Source organism: Electrophorus electricus, chromosome 9, assembly GCF_013358815.1.
Source record: "Electrophorus electricus isolate fEleEle1 chromosome 9, fEleEle1.pri, whole genome shotgun sequence".
Taxonomy (NCBI): domain Eukaryota; kingdom Metazoa; phylum Chordata; class Actinopteri; order Gymnotiformes; family Gymnotidae; genus Electrophorus; species Electrophorus electricus.
In genome coordinates, this window is record NC_049543.1 from 12076431 (window position 1) to 12103655 (window position 27225).

Genomic DNA, 27225 nt, shown 5'->3' on the forward strand with positions numbered 1-27225 from the left:
TCGTGGAGTGTCTAAGCGTGAAGGGACGTCCGTCCCCGCGGTACCGGGACAGGCCGCCCTCCAGAACGCCTGCTTATTAATCGCTATTTTAATAGATGAAAATCGATGCCTATTAGCGTTGATATTGGGCTAGCTGTCACGCGCGGGCATAAATGAAGACGAATGGGCAAAAAACCACAGCGCTGTTCATTAAGCACATAATGGAATCAGTTAGCGAAACATGCATGATTCATTATCATGCTTTAAAAAAAAAAACCCGTCTCGTGTCCCTCCACATCCCCCTTCCCCTCTCACATTTCAGGGTTGTTGTTTTTTTAACCCCCCCATCCACACTTGGGTTACTCACCTAATTTATATTCAATGGAACCCAATCAATTCTGCTCCTTCGAGCCCGATGGAGGTCGCGCAAGTCTTGTGTACTTCCTGTGGAACCCGGCTCCACATATTCCTCTTCCGAGCTGCTCGCGCATCAATTATGAAATGTCGAAGCGCAAATGAATCCCCTGATTTAGAAGCACGACGGCGGGGCCGGCCGACCACCGTCACCCCGCCACTAATGAGAAGTTATTAGCATGCCTTCAAACGGCGCGGCTGGGGTTGCACTCGTGCAACGCGAGCAGGCGGGCGGGCGCACGTGCGTGCGTGCTGTAATGGCCCACCCCCTGGGCACCACACGTCTGTCTCGTGGAACGTAATTGGCAACGTCTGCACGAGCATGTTCCGTCTGCACGGGCGTGTTCCGTCTCGCCCGCGTCACTCGGCGCGGGGCAGGGGAAACCGCCAATCGCGCGGTCACTTGCCCTTTGTTACGCGTTCCGGCGTTGGCCGAGGTCGCGCGCGCTCCTCCCTCTGATTGTTTCTGTCCGCCAAGCGGCTCTCCCGCCGACCCGTTACCGGACGCATGCTACTCCATCACTGGTGGTGTCGCTGGGAAGCGGGTGGCCTCCACGCTGTCAGGCAGCGTCAGTGTCACGGGTGAGACGGCGCCGTGGCCGCGCAGCGCCCATTAGTCGTTGTTAATATTCGTTTAGCGGACGGTGAGGGGTAATTATAAACCGGTGTTCAGCCTTATTAACCGCGCGCTCGTTTAGAATCGGTAGGTTCGCGCCTGTTGGATTTGATTTTGTCTCGGTTTGTTGAGAGCAGTTAAGCGCACGCGGCTCCTGTGTGCCGTCTGTAGTTGTCAAGGTCCGCGCTCTCGTCCTGGGAGCTTTTGAATGGTTTTTATCTCAGCGCCGGTCTAAAAGTATTAACCGACGTGAAAAAAAGAAAGAAACGTTTTGGAGATCTTTTTATAGATCTTTAAGTGACGTGCCGCGCCTCTCTCCAGTTCCGCCCTGCAGCATTTCTCCAGAGACCTTTCTACGGGTGTTATTTGCTTTTCTCTCACTCTGTGATCTTGAGGGTCTAGCCGAGGGAGTGCTAAGGGTGTGATCACTCGCAGATTTCAAAGAGCGCTCTCGCCAATTAAGCCGGATAGAGCTCAATAACGGATTAGCGCGCGCCATAACGAGCGGCGGAGCGGAGCGAGTCGATGGACGTGTCAGAGACATCGAGGAAGACCAAGGGAGGAGATGAGCGTCCGAAGATCCGGAGGAGGCGAGAAATTAAGTGCAATATAAGTTCCTTGAAGTGTCGTAGTCGAGGAAACAAAAAAGGCCACCAGCATGCGCCAAATGTGCGTAACCCCGCGAGCTCAGCGCTTATTCATGCATTTATAGTGCAGAAGCAACCGCGAGAAGAGCGGTAGCAAGAGCTCTTTATGTCTTTAACCTGCTAATTCAGACCTTTCTGTTTAGAATAAATTAAGTAAACTGTTGCTAATCTGCTTTAGTAGAGAGAGAGAGAGAGAGAAAACTCAATTAGGCCATAAATTGTGTTGGTTTATTACTTAGACATTCCTGAGCCTTGTTTATTCCTGCTCTGTAATTCTCGATGGTTCATTTTATTGCCATCATTAACGTAGAAACACCATCCACATAACTGAGATTACAGCTGGATTATTGATGGAGCCCATGTCTAATGGCCAACTCCATCTAACTGCCATTAGAGCCACATTAAAGGTAATAATCGCCATTAACTTTGAGAAGACTGCAAAGCACTTTGTTCAGGAGCAGTTTACAACAGGCGTTCTGGATGCAGGTGAGCGGCGTCCCGTCTGCGTTTACAGGTCTGAGATCAGCCGTTCATCTGCTTGCTGTGTCCCACAGATCAGACTCGGGCTGGACCCAGCTCTCTCCCATAATGCTTTGCAGGCTGAAGGGTTGGAAGTACTCCAGGCGGTGACTGAAATGGAAAAAAAAATAAAATAAACTCAAGTGACTTTAATGTTTGTTTACTATAACGCTCGCATGATGGGATTGGAGATGGAAAAAGGTTATTATTTTTCCATAAGCACTTTTACATGGACAGCTTTTTTTCCCTGTTCATTCTGTCACAATATTAAAATTGTATAATTCCATATTCCAATAGGGTATTATTAAAAAGTGTCAAATTGTGTTATTAAAAAAAACATTGCTATATCACAGTAGAGTACTAAGCAATTTTTAGACTCAACAGACATACTTTGGAACTACAGTCATAAGGGTTATCAGGGCAGACAGAGTAGACTTGCTCAGATGCCTACAGGAGATGGGTCAGATCTTTAAACCCACAATACCACGACTCGCATACCTTTTCTTTTTCTTAAACAAAGAAAAAGAATATTGTGTCGTCGTATAGCTGATGGAAATGAATCATGTCAAGAACTGAATACCAGTAAAACTGGAATAAGTATTTAAGAACTTAACCACAGAGAGTTACGGTGCGATTTCTCCCCGAGCCGACTGCGTGCCGTGAAAGCACGGAACCCTGCAAGTCTCTTCTCCCCACGTTACAACGTGACCCAGTTAATGACACTCCCTCACCGGGGGACACACCACACACACAGAACCGCTCCCATCAAAGGCAGGCGTCTGAAAGCAAAAGGCCTCACAAGTCTGGGCTCTGTCCCTCGTGCAGGTCCTCTCGGGGAACCGGGTAGAGCGCCTCGTAGCGCCTTCCTGCCCCCGAGCCATGGATGGCATAGGAGTTCATCTTATCAATGCCGGGGGGGAAATACCTCCAGGGCAGGAGGGCCTGCCCGTGCCACCTGACTCCGCTTACTGCCACACTGAACGACAGAGGGAGTTGTTGCTGGAAGAAAGAGGATAGCCTGGTGAGAGCGAAGCCGCATTATTCCTTCCTGTTTCAGAGTTTGGGTAAAAAAAAAAAAATTTATACGCACACACATTGTTCTCTCACCATAAGCACATTATGTTTCCCATTCAGCAGAAGAACCAGATGCTGTCCGTGTCTGTAAAGTTACAGCCGCGTTCAGTAACAGAACAGAACAAGGGGGGAGGGAGGTGAGAGAGTTGATGGGTGAGAGGAGGGGAGAGAGGTCAAAGGTCGATAAGTGGGAAATAGTGGCACTCACGGACACAATTCCACCTCCAGATACTTCTCATCTGTGCTGTTCAGGAAGAAGGACTCGGCCACTGCAAACACCAACACAATATTCACATGCTGTTCTCAGATCAGTCACAGACTTATTGTTGAAGGTCCGTTTACTTTGGTGTTCAGCTTGTGCTGTTCAAAGATTAGACACCGACTGAAAGTCGAGTCACTCCAGGGAAAGCCCCAGACAGTCCGTAAGTTTTCTCTACTGCAGCTCTCAAGCCATACCTGAGCCACCCATACCCGAACATACCTGCACCACCATACTTGAACCAATGACTGACTGACTGACTAACGCTGGATGTCTGGTGCAGCCTGGTGCTGTCTGAGAGGCTCTGAGGCCTGTGTTTGCACACACTGGATTACTCTTCCAGACAGAAGACAATCCAGGATTCCACAAATCAGCGTGTCTCAGTTCGGCCAGGTAACTTAAGCCCAAAGTCAAGACCGTCCAATAGGAGAAGAGTTGAGGGACATTCCTTTTGGACAGTCCTCAATTTTGAACTTATCTGCCTAACCAGAGAAATCCTCCTTTGTGTCATTTTCCCTCTCTTCCCCAAAGCAATACAATGTTATGATCATTTTAACCACAAGAGGAAGTGTTGAGGCTGTTATTCCCATCAACGTGTTGCGATGATCTTTGTACTTTTGATCAAATCTCACACAAAACAGCTTGGCGCTAACCAAGGCCCTACCCTCGTAGTCCCAGAGCCCCGGGAACGGCTGGCCAGGCGGGCCGGGAGGTGCGGCCGGGTCGCCGAAAAAAGGAGCGTCCACTACCATGTTTAGACCGCCTTCACCGGGGGAGAAGCAGATCTTCACCGGTTCATGACCCACAGGGAGACTGTCCCACGTCTGTTCAATGCTGAACTCCATCTGAAGAGGGAACAAATGTCCTCATTATGTGTGGAAGTATAAGTACTTTCACGTCTTCAAAATCCATGGTTTGCTACGTTAATAAATATTTAGAACGTCTCGGCCAAAATTTGTTTGAAAATCAAAAGCTGATTTAGTTTAAATGCTGCAGAGAGTGATGGCATCCGTGCCAGGATGTAACATTTCAATCCCTGAAAGCCTAGTAAACAAGAAAGCGAGAGGTTTGAAGAGGAAAGTCGGAGTTGGTAAACAGGATGCGTATCTGCTGCAGCTTTTTCACGCTTACCTGCGCAGCAGGTGCGATGTCCTCAGGTCAGGACGAATCTGAGCAGATCCTGCCCGTCAACAGTTATAGACTACAGCTGATAACGATATCATAACGAGAACGCACGACTCAACGTGATAACGATAACATGATTCATTCAATGGCAAACACTTCCTGGATTGTGTAAACCACGTCTTGGTGCAGACAGAAATATTATTAAGTCAATAAACGCCGTCTGTAGAAAGTGAAAACATGTTTTGTGTTCGTTTATTTGCAAATACTGTTATAGCACATAACGTACCTGCAAATCGCAAAACTGGTACGAAATAAACTTAAACCAACGCGGAACCAACACAGATTTGAAAGTTGTCGGGGGGGCTCTTTTAGCCAGACGCGCGGCGTGGCCGAAAGCGCAACCTGATTGGCTGTGGGGTTCGCCGTCGAAACAGGAGGCGCAAGGATTCGAAAGGTAGAGCCGCTGCACTTGGCCGTCATAAGCGCGTCCCTGAACGTGGACGCGCTCAGCGTCTTAACATGGCAGTGAACATGTCATGGCAGTGTTATGGCGTAAAGCGAGGCCGTAATCCTAAACGCAGCTGCTCTCCGGCTAAATCAGTGCTGCAGTTAGCTGCTAGCCAGATTAGCTCCTCTGAGCCTCGCCTGGTAACCGCCGAGGCGGACCCAGCTGCTCTCCGTGTCCGTCTCTTAAGCTTTATCCCCGTGGTTTATTTTTCTTTTCTTTTTTTGTCTTATTTTGCATTACGCACCGTCGGTCCGACATTGTAATCTGGCTCCTAGAGTTAACCCAGCGAGGATGGGTTCTTCACAACCGTGCTAGCTAAGACGAAGCGAAATAAAGACGCACCTCCGTCCGCGTGAGTCCCGTGACCCACGCGGCGGTCACGTGCTTCCCGCGGTTCTGCTGGGAAGTTGAAACGCGTGAGCGACCGAATCGCGACAGTTAATGACGTCAAATGCTGTCACGCGCGAACGCCACGCGCTGGGAATTCAGTTTGTGGCGTCACAACAATGGAAGCGCAGACGCGGCGTAGACGAGGCGTCTGGGTGTGCGGTGTTATGCTCGGATTTCTCAAGGAACGAAAAGTAGTTTTGTGTACTCTAGAGTGATAACTGTCGGCTGTGTAAGGTGGTGTATTAAATCATGACGTAAACGATTTTTTTTTTTTACGTCTTTACATTTCTTGGCAGTGCATTCAGACTTTGGCCCCGCTGTGCGTTAACTCACAAGCATTTGTGCATTTAACAAAATGTATAAAACGAGGGAAATAATTTGTTATTTAACTAACTAACTAGATTCCTCCTTTTATAGATCAAATCCCAAAATGGCTTCAGAGACCGAGTTCCTCCGAGATCAAGGTAAGAAGGTGCTTGTTTTACGTCGGTACTAACCTTGCGTTGGAGCACTTCTGTTTAAATGTCTGTTTAATATGTACATGGAAAAGGCTGTGGTTTTTTTGTGGTTTTTTTTTAGTGAACCGGTTGAATTCAGCACTTGGTAGTTGTCAGGATGCTTCTTCCGCTGCCTGGTTTAAGCAGGTACTTCTGGCCAAGGTCACGTTGGTTCAGTGAGAACTGTAACTATCTAATTGATTTAAAGAAGAGGTTATGTTTGGATTATGTATAAGATGGGTGTGAAATCAGGGATCTTGTGGCACAAGCATGTGAGGATTGTAAGAGTTTGCACAGTACCTCTGTGTTAGAGTACACTTTTCTCTGTGGTGGCGCTCTTGTATTGCTGCGTTTCTCCGTACAATTTTGTGAGTGCCAATTTCTCTCGTTATTGTGTTTAGACTGAATACATGGGCTCTGATTCTGCAGGACCCTGGCTGACAGACAAAAGGTGAGTTTGTACACACAATCTCTTAAGACTGAGCGAACGGAAGGCCATTCTTACAGACTTACAGACCGCTCATAATGGTTCTGTGCACCGCCAGCCTGATATGTGTGTGTGTGTGTTTTAGCCTCATGATGGTTTTGTACACTGCCAGCCTGGTCTCTATGAACTGAAGTGTGTTGTTTGTGTTTGTCTGTGTGTTTTAGCCTCATGCCTCCTCTGATAGCGGAGTATGACAGACAGATGAAGCAGATGGAAGATCAGCTGAAACTCTATAAGGTACAGTCTGATATGGGACAGTCTTGACATGGGGCACCTGGGCTCTACCAGGGACTGTCTAATACAGGACAGTCTGATACAGGATGCCTTGGCTCTACCAGGGACAGTCTGATACAGGATGCCTTGGCTCTACCAGGGACAGTCTGATACAGGATGCCTTGGCTCTACCAGGGACAGTCTGATACAAGACAGTCTGATACAGGACGCCTTGGCTCTACCAGGGACAGTCTGATACAGGACAGTCTGATACAGGACGCCTTGGCTCTACCAGGGACAGTCTGATACAGGACGCCTTGGCTCTACCAGGGACAGTCTGATACAGGACAGTCTGATACAGGACGCCTTGGCTCTACCAGGGACAGTCTGATACAGGACAGTCTGATACAGGACGCCTTGGCTCTACCAGGGACAGTCTGATACAGGACAGTCTGATACAGGACGCCTTGGCTCTACCAGGGACAGTCTGATACAGGACAGTCTGATACAGGACGCCTTGGCTCTACCAGGGACAGTCTGATACAGGACGCCTTGGCTCTACCAGGGACAGTCTGATACAGGACGCCTTGGCTCTACCAGGGACAGTCTGATACAGGACGCCTTGGCTCTACCAGGGACAGTCTGATACAGGACGCCTTGGCTCTACCAGGGACAGTCTGATACAGGACGCCTTGGCTCTACCAGGGACAGTCTGATACAGGACGCCTTGGCTCTACCAGGGACAGTCTGATACAGGACGCCTTGGCTCTACCAGGGACAGTCTGATACAGGACAGTCTGATACAGGACGCCTTGGCTCTACCAGGGACAGTCTGATACAGGACGCCTTGGCTCTACCAGGGACAGTCTGATACAGGACAGTCTGATACAGGACGCCTTGGCTCTACCAGGGACAGTCTGATAGTCTGATACAGGATGCTTGGGCTCTACCAGGGACAGTCTAATACAGGACAGTCTGATACAGGATGCTTGGGCTCTACCAGGGACAGTCTAATACAGGACAGTCTGATACAGGACGCCTTGGCTCTACCAGGGACAGTCTGATACAGGACACCTGGGCTCTACCAGGGACAGTCTAATACAGGACAGTGTGATACAGGACGCCTGGGCTCTCCCAGGGACAGTCTGATACAGGACAGTCTGATACAGGACGCCTTGGCTCTACCAGGGACAGTCTGATACAGGACAGTCTGATACAGGACGCCTTGGCTCTACCAGGGACAGTCTGATACAGGACGCCTTGGCTCTACCAGGGACAGTCTGATACAGGACGCCTTGGCTCTACCAGGGACAGTCTGATACAGGACGCCTTGGCTCTACCAGGGACAGTCTGATACAGGACGCCTTGGCTCTACCAGGGACAGTCTGATACAGGACGCCTTGGCTCTACCAGGGACAGTCTGATACAGGACAGTCTGATACAGGACGCCTTGGCTCTACCAGGGACAGTCTGATACAGGACGCCTTGGCTCTACCAGAGACAGTCTGATACGGGACAGTCTGACATGGGGCACCTGGGCTCTACCAGGGACAGTCTGATACAGGACGCCTTGGCTCTACCATGGACAGTCTGATAGTCTGATACAGGATGCTTGGGCTCTACCAGGGACAGTCTAATACAGGACAGTCTGATACAGGATGCTTGGGCTCTACCAGGGACAGTCTAATACAGGACAGTCTGATACAGGATGCCTTGGCTCTACCAGGGACAGTCTGATACAGGACACCTGGGCTCTACCAGGGACAGTCTAATACAGGACAGTGTGATACAGGACGCCTGGGCTCTCCCAGGGACAGTCTGATACAGGACAGTCTGATACAGGACGCCTGGGCCCTACCACGGACAGTCGTGTACATAGCAGCACCGTTTTGCATTGCTAGGCATACTGGTTTTGCCATACTGGGTTTTTCCATGCTGGTGTGCAGATGTTTGTGAAGTACGTATGAAGAGACGGGACGCTGGGTGTTCATCAGATGGACACGTGTTTTGAGGACGTACAGCATGCCGTGTGCCATGAACGGGGAGGGACGTTTCCAGGTCCCCGAGGGTCCCTGAGGGTCCACGGCTATGAACCCTGCACCTGAACAAAAACCTTTTCATTTCTCCAGTAGTGTGTTCACGGCAGGAGAGCAGATAGATGAAGGATGACAGCGTCCACTTTTATGGCCAGGGTTAGACTGGTCTGAGAAACCACCCCATTATGGGGCCTGTTACAACAGTAATGGGAACACTATTTATTTGGTTGTTAAACTGGTTTTAAAAACACAGCCTTGGAAGATCAAAGCGTTTCCCTGTTTGTGTTCCTCCGTCTTCTCATACTTTGGACTTAAATTAGCTGGGAAGGTTTTCACAGAAAACCCATTGCCAAAGAAATAAACATTAAAAAAAATCTAAAGATTTAAAAAACTCTTAGATTTTTGAATATGTTGAGCGGTTAGTAGATGAGTGACGTTTGTTTGGGGGGGAGGGTTGTTTGCTTTTAGTATGTATATAAGAACAGCAGTGTTTCAAATCTCATAATACTCCACCTTAATGCCAATGAATATAAATGTGTTTCCAAAATGAATGTTGATAACCAGCTGTCCCGCAAGAACCAACCTGATGTGTAGTCATTCCCACAGAGTGAGTCAGCAGCCTGTGTGTGTGTGTGTGTGTGTGTGTGTGTGTGTGTGTGTGTGTGTGCGTGTGCGTGCATGCACTTCGAGACAGAGGCAGATGGTGGATGTCAAGGCCAGCCTGGAGCAGGTGATCCGAGAGAACGAGCGGTAAGGGATGAATGAATCCTCGTTGTGATTTTTCTCTGCACACTTCTGCATAACACACCCAGTCAGGTCCAGAGAGAGTCAGGTCCAGAGAGAGTCAGGTCCAGAGAGAGTCAGGTCCAGAGAGAGTCAGGTCCAGAGAGAGTCAGACCAAAAAAACCCAAATGCTCAGTGGCAGCAGGTGCTGGTGGGTTTTACAGACACTTCCTGTTTACCTTCAGTTTATCTGTTCTGGACTCTGTAATGCACTCTGAGCTAGATTCTGTACTGGGTTCTGACCTAAGCTCTGTTCTGGACTGACCTAAGCTCTGTTCTGGACTGACCTAGGCTCTGTTCTGTGCAACAGTCTATTTTCGGAGTTTAGAGGAATACTGGACTCTTTCCTCTTAGCTGGATATTCTGGTTTATATGACTGGGACTAGCATGCTAAATGCTAAAGGTGGTAACGGAATCTTTAAATTTAACACTGTGAGCCTAAGTGGCTTTAACACTAATCCAGCTGGGAGGAAGTCCTTGGATGTTCACCTTTTTGTGTACATGCAAGTGTATATCACATAGTGTAACATGGAGGAACAGGTCTGTCTGTCTGTCTGTCTGTGTGTGTGTGTGTGTGTGTGTGTGTGTGTGTGTGTGTGTGTGTGTGTGCAAGCCATGCATGTATGCACATGTATGTTTTGTTTTTTTTCTCTGCACAAAGACTTGGTGGGGGGTATTTACCCATTTGTTGTTTTGTACACAGCTAAATTTGTTGTACATGTGTACACATGTGTTTGCAGCCTGCATACGGAAAAGCGCATCTCCGTAGAGAGGGAACTGGAGTCTCTATCTGTGGGAGTGGAAGGGGATGTTGCCACGGATGTGGTTACCATTAGCAACCTGGAAGAGCAGGTGAAATGTGCTGTTGAGGTAATTACACTGATCGAGAACATCATATCCCTCCCCAAATATAATGCGTCTCCCTTTTTTGCTCAGATCTGGTAAAGGCTTCGTTTTCCTTCTGCTGTATGCTTTACATACCTTCCTGTTCTACACCTGTAACAGGTGGACTGGAGCCTGCTCCTTATTCTACACCTGTAACAGGTGGACTGGAGCCTGCTCCTTATTCTACACCTGTAACAGGTGGACTGGGGCCTGATGGATGGCCTGTGGTGGAGAGTGTATAATCCAGTTCCTTCTTATTCTTCTAATCTCTGCTCAGCTGCCTTTACTACATGTCTGCTGTTTGGACCGTGTGTGTTTTATATTTGTATTTATTTATGTGTGTGTGTGTGTGTGTGTGTGTGTGTGTGTGTGTGTGTGTGTGTGTGTGTGTGTGTGTGTATGTATGTATAATATATTTCTTATAATATATACACATTTTGTGTGTGCGCTGTTTTCTCTTTGCTGTGTGTACCGGAGGGCACCAGTGGAGTTGCTAAAATCAGACTGAAGGACTCTCTACCTGTTTCTGCTGATTGGAATGAAACACTTGACATATGAAACTGATGGCACATTAGTATGTCAGTCATCAACAGAAGAGTGAGTGAGTGAGTGTGTGTGTGTGAGAGAGAGAGAGAGAGAGAGAGAGAGAGAGAGAGAGACAGAGAGCATGACAGATTAGATTGTAACACTTGACACCTGAGGTTAATGAGATATTAATTTGTCAACCTTCTGTTCCTGTGCTTTGGTGTTTTGTGTGTGTGTGATCTGTGCCTCACTCATATGAATGCAATTTTATTATAAGTTGTATGTGCTGCTTTTTATTCACAATGTAATGTATAATATATACGTGTTATATATATTTCAGGGAGGTTTTATTAGTCTCGTACTCTTGCCTACCTGTCACTCATACTCTGTGTCTGTCTCTCTCTTTCGCTCTCTCTCTCGCTCTCTCTCTCTCTCTCTCTCTCTCTCTCTCCAGGAGAAGGAGAAGGCCCTGCAGGTTTGGCAGGTTTCTACACAGGAACTCGACCGATTGCAGAAACTTTACCAGAGTACTGTGAGAGACAGTCAGCTACACACGGCTGAATGGCAACACGTACAGGTTTACACACATATACACACACGTCTCACACTCACACAAAAACACTCACATACATACAATCACAATTCTAGCCAAAAAAGCAAAACATACAGGTACACACTCCCAGCCAAACGTCAACATGTACAGGTCTACGTGCATACACACACACACACACACACACGCACACACACACACACACACAGCCAAACGTCAACGTGTACAGGTCTACGTGCATATACACACACACACACACACACAGCCAAACGTCAACGTGTACAGGTCTACGTGCATATACACACACACACACAGCCAAACGTCAACATGTACAGGTCTACGTGCATACACACACACAGCCAAACGTCAACATGTACAGGTCTACGTGCATACACACACACAGCCAAACGTCAACATGTACAGGTCTACGTGCATACACACACACACACACAGCCAAACGTCAACATGTACAGGTCTACGTGCATACACACACACACACACACACACACACACAGCCAAACGTCAACATGTACAGGTCTACGTGCATACACACACACACACACACAGCCAAACGTCAACATGTACAGGTCTACGTGCATACACACACACACACACACAGCCAAACGTCAACATGTACAGGTCTACGTGCATACACACACACACACACACAGCCAAACGTCAACATGTACAGGTCTACGTGCATACACACACACACACACAGCCAAACTTCAACATGTACAGGTCTACGTGCATACACACACACACACAGCCAAACGTCAACATGTACAGGTCTACGTGCATACACACACACACACACACACACACAGCCAAACGTCAACATGTACAGGTCTACGTGCATACACACACACACACACACACACACACACAGCCAAACGTCAACATGTACAGGTCTACGTGCATACACACACACACACAGCCAAACGTCAACATGTACAGGTCTACGTGCATACACACACACACACAGCCAAACGTCAACATGTAGAGGTCTACGTGCATACACACACACACACACACACACACACACACAGCCAAACGTCAACATGTACAGGTCTACGTGCATACACACACACACACACACACACACACACACACAGCCAAACGTCAACATGTACAGGTCTACGTGCATACACACACACACACACACACAGCCAAACGTCAACATGTACAGGTCTACGTTCATACACACACACACAGCCAAACGTCAACATGTACAGGTCTACGTGCATACACACACACACAGCCAAACGTCAACATGTACAGGTCTACGTGCATACACACACACACACAGCCAAACGTCAACATGTACAGGTCTACGTGCATACACACACACACACAGCCAAACGTCAACATGTACAGGTCTACGTGCATACACACACACACACAGCCAAACGTCAACATGTACAGGTCTACGTGCATACACACACACACACACACACACACAGCCAAACGTCAACATGTACAGGTCTACGTGCATACACACACACACACACACAGCCAAATGTCAACATGTACAGGTCTACGTGCATACACACACACACACACACAGCCAAATGTCAACATGTACAGGTCTACGTGCACACACACACACACACAGCCAAACGTCAACATGTACAGGTCTACGTGCACACACACACACACACACACAGCCAAACGTCAACGTACAGGTCTACGTGCACACACACACACACAGCCAAACGTCAACATGTACAGGTCTACGTGCACACACACACACACACAGCCAAACGTCAACATGTACAGGTCTACGTGCACACACACACACACACACACAGCCAAACGTCAACGTACAGGTCTACGTGCACACACACACACACAGCCAAACGTCAACATGTACAGGTCTACGTGCATACACACACACACACACACAGCCAAATGTCAACATGTACAGGTCTACGTGCATACACACACACACACACACACACAGCCAAACGTCAACATGTACAGGTCTACGTGCATACACACACACACACAGCCAAACGTCAACATGTACAGGTCTACGTGCATACACACACACACACACAGCCAAACGTCAACATGTACAGGTCTACGTGCATACACACACACACACAGCCAAACGTCAACATGTACAGGTCTACGTGCATACACACACACACACAGCCAAACGTCAACATGTACAGGTCTACGTGCATACACACACACACACAGCCAAACGTCAACATGTACAGGTCTACGTGCATACACACACACACACAGCCAAACGTCAACATGTACAGGTCTACGTGCATACACACACACACACAGCCAAACGTCAACATGTACAGGTCTACGTGCATACACACACACACACAGCCAAACGTCAACATGTACAGGTCTACGTGCATACACACACACACACAGCCAAACGTCAACATGTACAGGTCTACGTGCATACACACACACACACAGCCAAACGTCAACATGTACAGGTCTACGTGCATACACACACACACACAGCCAAACGTCAACATGTACAGGTCTACGTGCATACACACACACACACAGCCAAACGTCAACATGTACAGGTCTACGTGCATACACACACACACACAGCCAAACGTCAACATGTACAGGTCTACGTGCATACACACACACACACAGCCAAACGTCAACATGTACAGGTCTACGTGCATACACACACACACACAGCCAAACGTCAACATGTACAGGTCTACGTGCATACACACACACACACAGCCAAACGTCAACATGTACAGGTCTACGTGCATACACACACACACAGCCAAACGTCAACATGTACAGGTCTACGTGCATACACACACACACACAGCCAAACGTCAACATGTACAGGTCTACGTGCATACACACACACACACAGCCAAACGTCAACATGTACAGGTCTACGTGCATACACACACACACACAGCCAAACGTCAACATGTACAGGTCTACGTGCATACACACACACACACAGCCAAACGTCAACATGTACAGGTCTACGTGCATACACACACACACACAGCCAAACGTCAACATGTACAGGTCTACGTGCATACACACACACAGCCAAACGTCAACATGTACAGGTCTACGTGCATACACACACACACACAGCCAAACGTCAACATGTACAGGTCTACGTGCATACACACACACACAGCCAAACGTCAACATGTACAGGTCTACGTGCATACACACACACACACAGCCAAACGTCAACATGTACAGGTCTACGTGCATACACACACACACACAGCCAAACGTCAACATGTACAGGTCTACGTGCATACACACACACACACACACACACACACACACACACACAGCCAAACGTCAACATGTACAGGTCTACGTGCATACACACACACACACACACACACAGCCAAACGTCAACATGTACAGGTCTACGTGCATACACACACACACACACACACACACAGCCAAACGTCAACATGTACAGGTCTACGTGCATACACACACACACACACACACACAGCCAAACGTCAACATGTACAGGTCTACGTGCATACACACACACACACAGCCAAACGTCAACATGTACAGGTCTACGTGCATACACACACACACACACACAGCCAAACGTCAACATGTACAGGTCTACGTGCATACACACACACACACACACAGCCAAACGTCAACATGTACAGGTCTACGTGCATACACACACACACACACAGCCAAACGTCAACGCGTACAGGTCTACGTGCATACACACACACACACACAGCCAAACGTCAACGCGTACAGGTCTACGTGCATACACACACACACACACAGCCAAACGTCAACGCGTACAGGTCTACGTGCATACACACACACACACACAGCCAAACGTCAACGCGTACAGGTCTACGTGCATACACACACACACACACAGCCAAACGTCAACGCGTACAGGTCTACGTGCATACACACACACACACACAGCCAAACGTCAACGCGTACAGGTCTACGTGCATACACACACACACACACACAGCCAAACGTCAACGCGTACAGGTCTACGTGCATACACACACACACACACACAGCCAAACGTCAACGCGTACAGGTCTACGTGCATACACACACACACACACACAGCCAAACGTCAACGCGTACAGGTCTACGTGCATACACACACACACACACACACAGCCAAACGTCAACGCGTACAGGTCTACGTGCATACACACACACACACACACAGCCAAACGTCAACGCGTACAGGTCTACGTGCATACACACACACACACACACACAGCCAAACGTCAACGCGTACAGGTCTACGTGCATACACACACACACACACACACAGCCAAACGTCAACGCGTACAGGTCTACGTGCATACACACACACACACACACACAGCCAAACGTCAACGCGTACAGGTCTACGTGCATACACACACACACACACACACAGCCAAACGTCAACGCGTACAGGTCTACGTGCATACACACACACACACACACAGCCAAACGTCAACGCGTACAGGTCTACGTGCATACACACACACACACACACAGCCAAACGTCAACGCGTACAGGTCTACGTGCATACACACACACACACACACAGCCAAACGTCAACGCGTACAGGTCTACGTGCATACACACACACACACACACAGCCAAACGTCAACGCGTACAGGTCTACGTGCATACACACACACACACACACAGCCAAACGTCAACGCGTACAGGTCTACGTGCATACACACACACACACACACAGCCAAACGTCAACGCGTACAGGTCTACGTGCATACACACACACACACACACAGCCAAACGTCAACGCGTACAGGTCTACGTGCATACACACACACACACACAGCCAAACGTCAACGCGTACAGGTCTACGTGCATACACACACACACACACACAGCCAAACGTCAACGCGTACAGGTCTACGTGCATACACACACACACACACACAGCCAAACGTCAACGCGTACAGGTCTACGTGCATACACACACACACACACACACAGCCAAACGTCAACGCGTACAGGTCTACGTGCATACACACACACACACACACAGCCAAACGTCAACGCGTACAGGTCTACGTGCACACACACACACACACACACACAGCCAAACGTCAACGCGTACAGGTCTACGTGCACACACACACACACACACACAGCCAAACGTCAACGCGTACAGGTCTACGTGCACACACACACACACACACACACACAGCCAAACGTCAACGTGTACAGGTCTACGTGCGCATACGCACACACCCAGCCAAACGTCAACGTGTACAGGTCTACGTGCGCACACACGCGCACACACACAGCCAAACGTCTACGTGCACAGGTCTACGTGCGCACACACGCGCACACACACAGCCAAACGTCTACGTGTACAGGTCTACGTGCACGCTCACATACTTACAAATACTGTGGACTTTGGTTCTGTGGTTTTCTTTTCTAGAATCAGCTGGCACAGGCCCAGCAGCTTTCCCAGAAACTCCAGGCAACCAATCAGAACCTGGAATCGGTAAGGCCACGCCCTCTATCGGGTTTTACTGTGCATTTCTCATGAGGAACCAAGAAAATAAAATTGCTGGGAATTTGAATGACACACACACCTACACAGATACACACTCACTCTCACACGCGCACACACCCAAACCCACTCACTTGCACGCACGCAACACATATAGGTTTACACACACACACACACACACACACACAATCTCTCTCTCTCTCTATCTCTGTCTCTCTCCCCAAACCCCCGCACACACGTGCGCACACATAGAGACCCATACACACTCACACACACACACATATGCACACTCTCTCACTCACACACACACACACACACACACAGGGAGCAACACCACCTGTTTGAGGGGTTTTGTTCTTGCTTTTGTTCGTATCATCTCAGTCTGTCATGCAGAAGTAAAGATACACTAAACATAAATGTTTAATGAATGAAGGAGGAGCCCCCCTCTCTCTCTCTCCCTCTCTCCCTCTCTCTCTCTCTCTCTCTCCCTCTCTCTCTCTTCCATTTACTTTTCACACCTGCTGCATTGTGTTAGTGAACATGTCCATAAAATGCTCCTGTGTGTTGTGTCGCACTCAGACGAATCACCAGTTCCTGAAGACGGTAGCAGAGCAGAATGGCGAACTGGAGCAGCTCCGCAGCCAACTCAGGTACGCCCTCACCTGGCCCATGCATGTCCACTGACCTTTGACCTCTCTGCCCTCAGTGTGTATCTCTCTCTTATCTGGCTGGTGTTTGTGCCTTTCAAAGTTGTGTTTAGTCATGATTGTAAATTGCTTTGGATAAAAGTGTCAAATAAATGATATAAATCATATAAAAATAAAAAAAATTAAAAAAAACACTTTACAAACCATAGCTGTTTTAACATCATCCCAGCAATCTAATGAGCATTAGCAAAACACGTGTGTGTGTGTGTGTGTGTGTGTGTGTGTGTGTGTGTGTGTGTGTGTGTGTGTGTGTGTGTGTCAGGCAAGCCAAGCAGGATCTGCGGGTGGCTACAGTTAAGGTGGACGAGATGACCAGACTCATGCAGAGTATTCAGGACCAGATGCAGAGGAGGGTGTGTGTGTGTGTGTGTATAAATGTGTGTGTGTGTATAAATATGTGTGTGTGTGTGTGTATAAATATGTGTGTGTGTGTGTGTATAAATATGTGTGTGTGTGTATAAATGTGTGTGTGTGTGTGTGTGTGTGTATAAATGTGTGTGTGTGTGTATAAATATGTGTGTGTGTGTGTGTATAAAATATAAATTGTGTGTGTAGGAAGAAGACGCAGCAGAGGCTCATGGTAGAGAACAAGCGTCTGATCACAGACTTCAGCAGTTACAGGCAGTGCTAAATCAGTCAGAGAACAGGCACGTCTTGCACACACGCGCACACACACATGCACACGTGCGCGCGCACACACACAGGTGACATGCGCGTTGGTTGTGTCCTGGGCATTCAGGCTGAAGGCAGCGGCTCAGGAGGCGGAGTGTGTGCGACGGGACCGTGCGAGGTGGGAGAGGCAGGTGGGCGACCTGCAGACCCGCTGCGCCGCCCTGGAGGAGGAGAAGTTTGAGGCCTTTAACCACGTACGTGCCTCCCTGCAGCTGGCAGAGGAGGCGTCTCTGCACAGAGACCAGGTGAGACACTCCCATGAACATCTCCCTGCAGGGAGACCAGGTCTCCCGTCACAGTCCCTGCATTCCCCAGTAGTGAGGCTGGTTTGTCCTACGCGTACACAGTGTGAGAACATCTGAGCAATTACACCATGGTACTTCCTGTCAGATATCACAGATATGTGTGGGTGTGTTATAATACCCAATAACACAATACAGTGGGAGTGTGTGAAAGACTGTTATAATACCGTAGTAATATATAGAATATTTTGTGTGTGTGTGTGTGTGCACGCGCTTCCGTCAGGCCCAGCTGCGGGAGAAGCAGCGGGTGGAGGAGTTGGAGAGGATGAAGGAAGGGATGAAGCAGCTGGTGGAGGAGGCAGCCGTCCGCACCAGGAGAGAGGCATGTATGCCAGCATGCACCCTACCCCTCTACATTTCTTCCTCTCAGACATGAGAAGAGATTGCATTCGGCTTGTTGGTGTTCCTCTGTGCCACCAGAGGGCAGTATAAACCAAACGCTCAACATTTACCTAAAACTTTTTAGTCTAAATTTTTACAGAGCTTACTTTATATCACGGTACAATAATAAGTTAGACAAACTAAATAACTTTTTTAATGTATAAACAAAACAGTAATAATGGTGGTGTTCTGTCTGTGTGTACGCACATGTGGCAGGTGGATGCAGTACGTAAGCAGTGTAACACTCAGATTGATCGTCTGGCTGAGGAACTGTCTGCTCTACAGCTGGTGAGAATGCCCCTCTTCACACACACACACACACACACGCATGCATGCACACACATACACACGCACAAATTGACCACCATAGTCTATTTTGGATTTTGACAAAGAAAAGTTCAGAACTGACTGTATATTTTTTTTATGGAGAAAAAAAAGATTTCATAGCCAAGAATTTGAACAATATGAGATTATGTTTGAATGAGATTAAGTTGCAGTTTTAGTTAATGTGGATTAGGCAATGGTTAAATGAGATTGCTCTCTTTTATCTGTTGTGCTAAAAGTTTGGACATATTGGTCATAATCTGTGTGTGTGTGTTGATTATAGTCTTGTGAGGTGTTGTGTGGAGGTATTGATTGTAGTGTTATGTTTGGCATTTTCAGGAATGTGCAGATAAAGAAACTCAGATTGAGAGAGCACACAGAGAGAGAAAAGCCGTTGAAGAAGAACTGGAGAAGGTAACACACGCAGACACATTTGTACATGATGAAAGCCTAGTTGCAGATGCTGTGCGTGTTGCTCATTGAGAGTACTCTGTCAGTGCTGAGGGGCACCCCCCCGTGGAGGTTTAGGTTGAGGTCCCGGCTGTGGCTTGAAAATTAGAAAATTAAGAGTTCCTCCTCTGGAACCACCTGTTATATTAAGATTTATATTAAGATACCACAGGGCAGTGGTAGCTCAGTGGTTAAGGTACTTGACTTGCAATCGGATGGTTGCTGGTTCAAGCTCCGCCACTGAGCAAGGCCCTTAACCCTCAATTGCTCAAGTTGTACTCAGTCATAATTGTAAGTTGCTTTGGGTAAAAGCGTCAGCTAAATGGCGTAAATGTAAATTTTTCGAAAAAGGAACTGTGTGTGTGTGTGTGTAGCTGTACAGTGAGGGCCGTTATGGGGAGCCAGAGCTGAGGAAAATTGAGGCTCTTCATCAAAGGTGCTTAAACGCAGAGAGACTGAAAGAGGAGATGGAGCTCAGTCTCAACACCACCCACTCCACAATGAAGAGACAGGAGATGGAGTAAGAACACACACACACACTCTCAACACCACCCACTCCACCATGAAGAGACAGGAGATGGAGTAAGAACACACACACACACTCTCAACACCACCCACTCCACCATGAAGAGACAGGAGATGGAGTAAGAACACACACACACACTCTCAACACCACCCACTCCACCATGAAGAGACAGGAGATGGAGTAAGAACACACACTCTCAACACCACCCACTCCACCATGAAGAGACAGGAGATGGAGTAAGAACACACACACTCTCAACACCACCCACTCCACCATGAAGAGACAGGAGATGGAGTAAGAACACACACACACACTCTCAACACCACCCACTCCACCATGAAGAGACAGGAGATGGAGTAAGAACACACACACACACTCTCAACACCACCCACTCCACCATGAAGAGACAGGAGATGGAGTAAGAACACACACTCTCAACACCACCCACTCCACCATGAAGAGACAGGAGATGGAGTAAGAACACACACACTCTCAACACCACCCACTCCACCATGAAGAGACAGGAGATGGAGAAAGTGTGTGTGTTTGCATGTAGATTCAGCGAGGAACTGTCGCGATGTCAGGAGCAGGTGCGCTGCCTGCAGGTGGCGCTGGCGCGCGCACGGGAGGAGAGCAGCAGCGTCAGTGAAGAGCGACTCCGCCTGCAGCAGGACAACCAGCAGCTCCAGAAGGACATGGACACACTCCGCAAAGAGTGTGTCCTCGCGCAGAGACAGGCCAAGGAGCAGGTACACACACCAGTGCGGTACTGGTCCGTATGATCACTAACTGGACGTGATGTCCACGTGTTTGGACTGCATATTTCACTTCTCTGGTTTCATTTCCACTACATCTGCTAACATTACTAACACTGGAGGTCAACAGCACTGACCTAAAACTCCTCCCAATCGGCTCCAACCGCACTGATCCAGCGAGCCAGATTATTGATCCAGTGAGCTAGATCAGTGATCCAGCGACCCAGATCAGTGATTCAGTGTTCCAGTGAGCCATATCATGGATCCAGATCAGTGATCCAGTGAGCCAGATCACTGCCCATAGCAGTGATGTGTTTATTCACTTTAATATTTCAGCAGCTAGGAGCTTTTGTTTAAACTAAATCAAAATTTGGCCAATCGACTGTATCTGGTTTCAAAATAAACAAATATATTTGTGAGGTTAAACATCAAATGTGCTGTTATATTGTTTTAAATGCAGGTAATACAGGTCAAAGATAATTACAAATAATTTTTCATTTTAATTTAACATGTCTCAGCTATTTCTGATTTGGGGTTATGTGTAAATATTTACTGTGTGTGCGTGTGTGCGTGTGTGTGTGTGTGCGTGTGTGCGTGCGCGCGCGCGTGCGTGCAGGTGTCCCGTGTGGAGCAGGACCTGTGTGTGCGGGAGCAGGCTGTGGAGGCCAGGCTGAGGGAGCTGGAGGAGAGCAGTAGGACCTCCAGCGCCGGTCTGAAACGCCTCCTCCTCGCCCAGCAGAAAACCACCGAACGCTACAGAGACGAAGCCAGACAGCTCACACACACCTTCCAGAATAAGATCGCCTCACTCAGGTCTCACGCACACACACGCACGCACGCGCGCGCGTTCAGTTAGCGTACTGGGAGGAAAATGTGAAGGTGATCGTGGATATAACGGAATGTCATCCGCTTAGCAACGAGAGTTAAGGTCATGGTTACGTATAGTCCAGTCTGGAGGTGAGGTTAGGAAAAGAGGGGGTCCAGGAACTGAACCCTGGGGTACGCCACACTTGGTCGGAGAGATGAAAGATTTGTGTATCCTAGTGGGATAAAGATTTGTGTATCCTAGTGGGATAAAGATTTGTGTATCCTAGTGGGATAAAGATTTGTGTATCCTAGTGGGATAAACTGATGCGTACTGGTAAGATCCAACCTGGAGCACGGCAGTGCCACCAGTGCCACCGTCGGAAGAAACGCCAGAACTGAGTGTCAAGATGAGCAGCGTGGAACACAGAACCCTACAGGTGAGAGACAAGCCCGCACCGTGTAACAGCTGAGAGTGAGACGGTCACGTAGAAGGAACGGAGCAATGGAGAAAAGGCCCACCGCTGCTCAGCTTTATCGGAGTGTGCTGACACAGGAGGAGGGAGGAGGTGTTTAACAGTCCTGGTCCCTGAACCCTCTGCGGTGGAGGAGGTGGAGTGAGCGGTTTCTAGGGCATCCCTGTACTTGCGCAAAATAGCAGCGGAAATCTTTCTTAGAGCGGAGCTCAAGATGTCTGTTAGTGCCCGTCGTTACCTTTTAGTCCGGAGTGGAACCAGGAACAAGAGAGGCTAGCTGGGATAAGGAGACGATCATCAGATAATCCAGACATATCACGGAAGAGTTGTTACAGAAGGAAACCGTTCTGTCCGAAGATGAGGTGCTGGTGAAGACTGAAGGGAAGGAGCAAACCAAGAGTGACCGAAGGACCGCGACAGAACTTTTGAAAGAACTCCTGATAGAAAGTTTCTTCAAGGGGGTGAAGCACTGAAGGTAAAGGTACACTCGATTATCTTACGACCAGACATCCCAGAGACCGAGACATTGTTCAAACCAGTAGAGAGTGAATCAAGAAGATGAACATGAATAGCAAAGTCACCATACTGTCACGCTAAAACACTTTATTACTGGACTTGAACTCTGTGGGTATCTATGGGTGTTACTAGCATCATCGAGGCTGGCGGCATCCCCAGGTGCCGTTACAGCAGAACAAAGAGGTGTAATAAGTGTGAGTTCGGGTTTACGAGGGCTGTCGGCCAACGGGGACAGAGCAGTAATGAACACTTAATGTGCTTTGACTGTCAAACCACAATGATAAACCTCAACTAAGCCACGCCCCCTCTTCCCTGTAATCAGGGTTATGAGGGACTACTGTAGCCACGGGGCAGTCTACATATTTACATACAAGTCACAGGTTGTTGCCAAGTTTCTGAAAGGAAAAAGACTTTTCTCTGGCAATGAGGTTGCTTGTTAGTTTATTATATTATTATTAAAAGGCTTTGTTTTATTATAAGGGTGTCAAGTATGCTAATACACTATTCTCATAGTGTGCTTACTCGTGTGGGCAGGCCCATTCATGGAGTGCCTTTACAGCTACTGGTTTACGAACTATACAAATATCAAATTGGACTATTGAACTGTTGGACTATTGGTCTATTGGGTGAACCTGTGCATTTGTGTGGCACAGTCGTATGATTTGACTTTAGGACAAAAACATAAATTAGTCGGAACCTGTCAACATGTACAACACAGTCAAAGATTAGACGTAACCTGTCAACACGTGCAACGGCACACTCGAGGATTAGACGGAACCTGTCAACACGTGCAACGGCACACTCGAGGATTAGACGGAACCTGTCAACACGTGCAACGGCACACTCGAGGATTAGACGGAACCTGTCAACACGTGCAACGGCACACTCGAGGATTAGACGGAACCTGTCAACACGTGCAACGGCACACTCGAGGGTTAGACGGAACCTGTCAACACGTGCAACGGCACACTCGAGGATTAGACGGAACCTGTCAACACGTGCAACGGCACAGCCACAGAGCATGTTGGCATTACTGCACTACTGTGCTCTGACTAAGCAGGGCTGGAGAAGTGCTCTACTGTGGAGCAGTGGGAGGAACACCTCAGCCTGCTGGACTGGCCCGTATATTAGGAGCCAGTGCCTGAAACGCATGGTGGTTCGTTTCCGTTTCTGTGGGCGAGCTCCCTTCCGCAGTAGAAAAACAGCGATGGAAGTACAGCAGGGGAGGGTGAGATTTGCCCTACAGAGGGTGGGTGTTGAGTGGTTAACATGCATCTTGAGTGATGCACAAAACATGGGTTTCATGTGCTCTGTCTTTCAAACCAGGAGAAGCATGCAGAAGATGGAAAATGAGGACGCAGAACTTCTATATATTAAGTAAAGGCTGAAGTGTGTGTGTGTGTGTGTGTACGGGCGCACGTGTCTGCTTTAGGTTGGAGCTGAACAAGCAGAAGCAGAGGACTCAGGAACTGGAGCTTCAGGTGGAGGGGGACCGTGAGAAGGTCCTCGAGGTGCCTTTCCTCTGTAGCGATGCTGATGATGTATAACCCCAGTTATAAAACCAAAAACAACAGGAAACATTCCGCCTTCATGTTTTAATGTTGCCACATTATGTTGCTGTTTGAATTATGTCACGTCATATTAATGTTTGATAACGTGAACATTATCATGTTGTTCTGATGCCATTTGTCGGCAGTGTGAGCAGCAGTTAGCAGAACATCAGGAGAAGAACAAACGTCTACAGAGACGGCTGGATCAGGCTGAGCATAGAGCTTCCACCGCCTCTCATCAGGTACACGCAACACCTGAACCGCCTCTCCTCAGGTACACCTGTAACATGTTGAGAGCACAGCGTTTGTGGGTACATACACATGCTGTACCTTCAGAACTGGTCCTGTCTGACTTCATATGTTTGTTTGTTTTTTTTTAGCTTAGCATTATGTCACAAAGGAGGAAGGCTGCTTCACTGCTGGACCTGGAGACATTTTCATAACAATGAAATTCATCAGAATTTAAAAAATATATATTTTGTGTTGTTTAGAAGTGTGCATGAAGTGAACCGTAATAGTGAGCTTATTGGACTGTAAACCATTTGAGAACTACAGCTGTGGCAGTTGATGGATATACACAAAGCATTATGAGTCAGTCACCTCAGGGGCGCATGCACACAAATTATGGTCTTTTGGAACATAGTACCACCGGTTCATAAGAAATTGTTCGTTGTATATAAACTTCTTTTAAAATGTCTGTCTAAGGACAGAGCTTCACAATGCATGTTTCACAAATGTATTTATTAAAATGACAGATTTCTGACTGTTTACAAATCAAATCAAACTCTTACAGAAGCAGTATAATAAATTATGCTTAAAACATAAACACCCTCAGACTTGCTGCTACAAGAACAAGTTGTATAGCAGGGGGTCTTAAATGCTTCTGTTTACTTGACTGTGACTATTAGTGTGTGTCTTACGTGTGCCTTAGCAAACACCAAAGAATGTTAGCAACTAAAAACATTACAGTGGTATTTGATTGTTTTTTCAAAAAAAGGTTATATGTTCTCATAAGTAAAAATATCATTATTGAAAATTGCTGTACTTATTTTTGTTTAAATTAAACTATTGAAATGTATTGTTTCCTAACTTCATTGTTGCCATAGCAACCAACAGATCTCATGTTATAGCTATATTAAATCATATGATGATGCTTTTGATTCACTGATGGAAGAAGTAAACACTTTAAGAATATCCCAAACTGTTTTCTTAATGAGAAAACAAGAAGGTCAGGGTTTATGTAGTGAAGTTTGTGTAAGAAAGTCAAGGCTATACCCAAATGTATTTTAACAGTTAAGGTGCAAAAATGCAAAGTGATTTTCTTTGTTAAATTGTATTGTTATTGATGAATTAAAGCATACAAAGGTGTTTTCACTCATAACCAGAAGAAATAAACACTTTTTGGCCTATTCTTACTGTTCCATATATTGGTGAAAAATCATATATGAATGTAAGGCTATACCCTTATGTATTTTAGCAGCGTAGGGGCAAAAATGTGGAGTGATTTTCTTTGTTCAATTGGACTGTTATTGATGCATTCAAGCAAGTGGAGGTCTTTTCATCTCAAAATCAAAAGAATTAAACACTTTTGGACTATTTACTTTTCCATTATTTTGGTGAAAATCATGTGAGAGCAAGACCTTACCCATAGGTATTTAACAGTTTAGGTGCAAAAATGCAGTGTGATGCTCTTTGTTAAACTGGATTGTTATTGATGTAATAAAGAATAAGAAGGTGTTTACAACTCAAAATCAGAAGAAATAAATACTCATTGGAATATTCTTACTGTTCCATATAGTGGTGAAAAATCAAATGACAAGGTAATAACTGCATATAATTATTTCTTATGACATTAAGATACAAACAGAAAATACAGGAAGTATATATATACAATTTTTGAACACAATTTTCAGATTTTTTTATTGTCAAATTTCCTGTCGAGCTGACAGGGGTCCATGTACTACAGTGTGTCTATCTGGGAATCACGGATAGAGCCGATTGGACAGAATGCTCATGCAGATATCCCATTCTGAAGTTGCTCCATCACTGTAGTGTTCCCATCCCTGGATGTGGATGTAAGTCAATGCTGTCTGAGTTAACAATAAAGGCACCATAGGACAGAAAGATCCAATTCATTTATATCTGTTACATCAGAACTGTTAGATGTTTGTAACCTCCGAGACAGTTGAGCTGCAAAACGTTCTCTGCCACATCAGACTCTAAACTCCTGACGTTATCCCGACAAGCAAATAATGCCATCTCATCTTTGCTCCATGACAGACAGATTAAGTGACTTTGTGCAAAAAATCACCACACCCTGCTCGTTATTTTTATTTCACACAACCTGTTTGGGTTGGTGGGGAGACCTAAATACTTTAAAATGTCTTTGCTCAAAGCAAACAGAAATTACCTTGAAGTGTAAATATGACAAAGCTCTTTTCATCACAACTTTATAACATCTGCAGATAATTTAATTTAAGAGACCTTTTGAACACTTTCCATTCATCCCAAAACATCACACATTTGGAGAATTAGAGACTGACATTAGGAGACTTGCAAGTGCTTTAGTTACAGGAGTTAAAACTACACTGAAATTCAAGGGCTTTATGCAACTGTGGTCACATTAAATACAAGTTACCCAGAGACTAAATTCATTAGGGGAAAAAAAAACCTACAGCTTCTAAGACATGGTAGGGCCATCATCGAAACCATAGATACAGGACATTGTTAGATG

General features: G+C 47.0%; 2 protein-coding genes across 7 annotated transcripts; one reads left to right on the forward strand and one right to left on the reverse strand.

Moving 5' to 3' along the window:
- Positions 1-1862: 1862 nt before the first annotated feature.
- c9h4orf33 (chromosome 9 C4orf33 homolog) lies at positions 1863-5461 on the reverse strand. 2 transcript variants are annotated; one of them, XM_035529915.1, is made up of 7 exons: positions 5386-5461; positions 4640-4715; positions 4173-4353; positions 3458-3518; positions 3283-3334; positions 2975-3174; positions 1863-2286 (listed from the first exon to the last, which is right to left on the reverse strand). In XM_035529915.1, exons 3-7 carry the CDS (start codon positions 4351-4353, stop codon positions 2187-2189), a joined length of 594 nt encoding a protein of 197 aa, XP_035385808.1. In that variant the 5' UTR covers positions 4640-4715; positions 5386-5461; the 3' UTR covers positions 1863-2186. The 2 variants fall into 2 exon arrangements, with proteins under 2 accessions (XP_035385808.1, XP_035385807.1); XM_035529914.1 differs by lacking the exon at positions 5386-5461 and adding an exon at positions 4920-5379.
- sclt1 (sodium channel and clathrin linker 1) lies at positions 5053-25900 on the forward strand. Of its 5 annotated transcripts, none has more exons than XM_035529909.1 (22): positions 5053-5087; positions 5949-5995; positions 6111-6175; positions 6430-6479; positions 6680-6752; positions 9459-9514; positions 10288-10417; positions 11412-11534; positions 16954-17019; positions 17608-17678; positions 17998-18088; positions 18291-18382; positions 18475-18652; positions 18933-19031; positions 19307-19378; positions 19754-19828; positions 20239-20384; positions 20947-21139; positions 21762-21958; positions 24374-24452; positions 24638-24733; positions 24872-25900. In XM_035529909.1, exons 2-22 carry the CDS (start codon positions 5962-5964, stop codon positions 24932-24934), a joined length of 2049 nt encoding a protein of 682 aa, XP_035385802.1. In that variant the 5' UTR covers positions 5053-5087; positions 5949-5961; the 3' UTR covers positions 24935-25900. The 5 variants fall into 5 exon arrangements, with proteins under 5 accessions (XP_035385802.1, XP_035385804.1, XP_035385803.1 ...); XM_035529911.1 differs by lacking the exon at positions 5053-5087 and adding an exon at positions 5681-5765; XM_035529910.1 differs by lacking the exon at positions 5053-5087 and adding an exon at positions 5775-5850.
- The last annotated feature ends 1325 nt before the right edge of the window (positions 25901-27225 follow it).

Excerpts from the sequence above, each read along its gene's own strand:
- c9h4orf33 (XM_035529915.1), bottom strand. The coding sequence starts at position 4,353 with ATGGAGTTCAGCATTGAACAGACGTGGGACAGTCTCCCTGTGGGTCAT. Across the intron at positions 3,335-3,457 it reads CTGGAGGTGGAATTGTGTCC|ACACGGACAGCATCTGGTTC; the intron begins GTGAGTGCCACT and ends GTAACTTTACAG. Across the intron at positions 3,175-3,282 it reads GGAAACATAATGTGCTTATG|CAACAACTCCCTCTGTCGTT; the intron begins GTGAGAGAACAA and ends TCTTTCTTCCAG.
- sclt1 (XM_035529909.1), top strand. The coding sequence starts at position 5,962 with ATGGCTTCAGAGACCGAGTTCCTCCGAGATCAAG. Across the intron at positions 21,959-24,373 it reads AATAAGATCGCCTCACTCAG|GTTGGAGCTGAACAAGCAGA; the intron begins GTCTCACGCACA and ends TGTCTGCTTTAG. Across the intron at positions 24,453-24,637 it reads ACCGTGAGAAGGTCCTCGAG|TGTGAGCAGCAGTTAGCAGA; the intron begins GTGCCTTTCCTC and ends ATTTGTCGGCAG.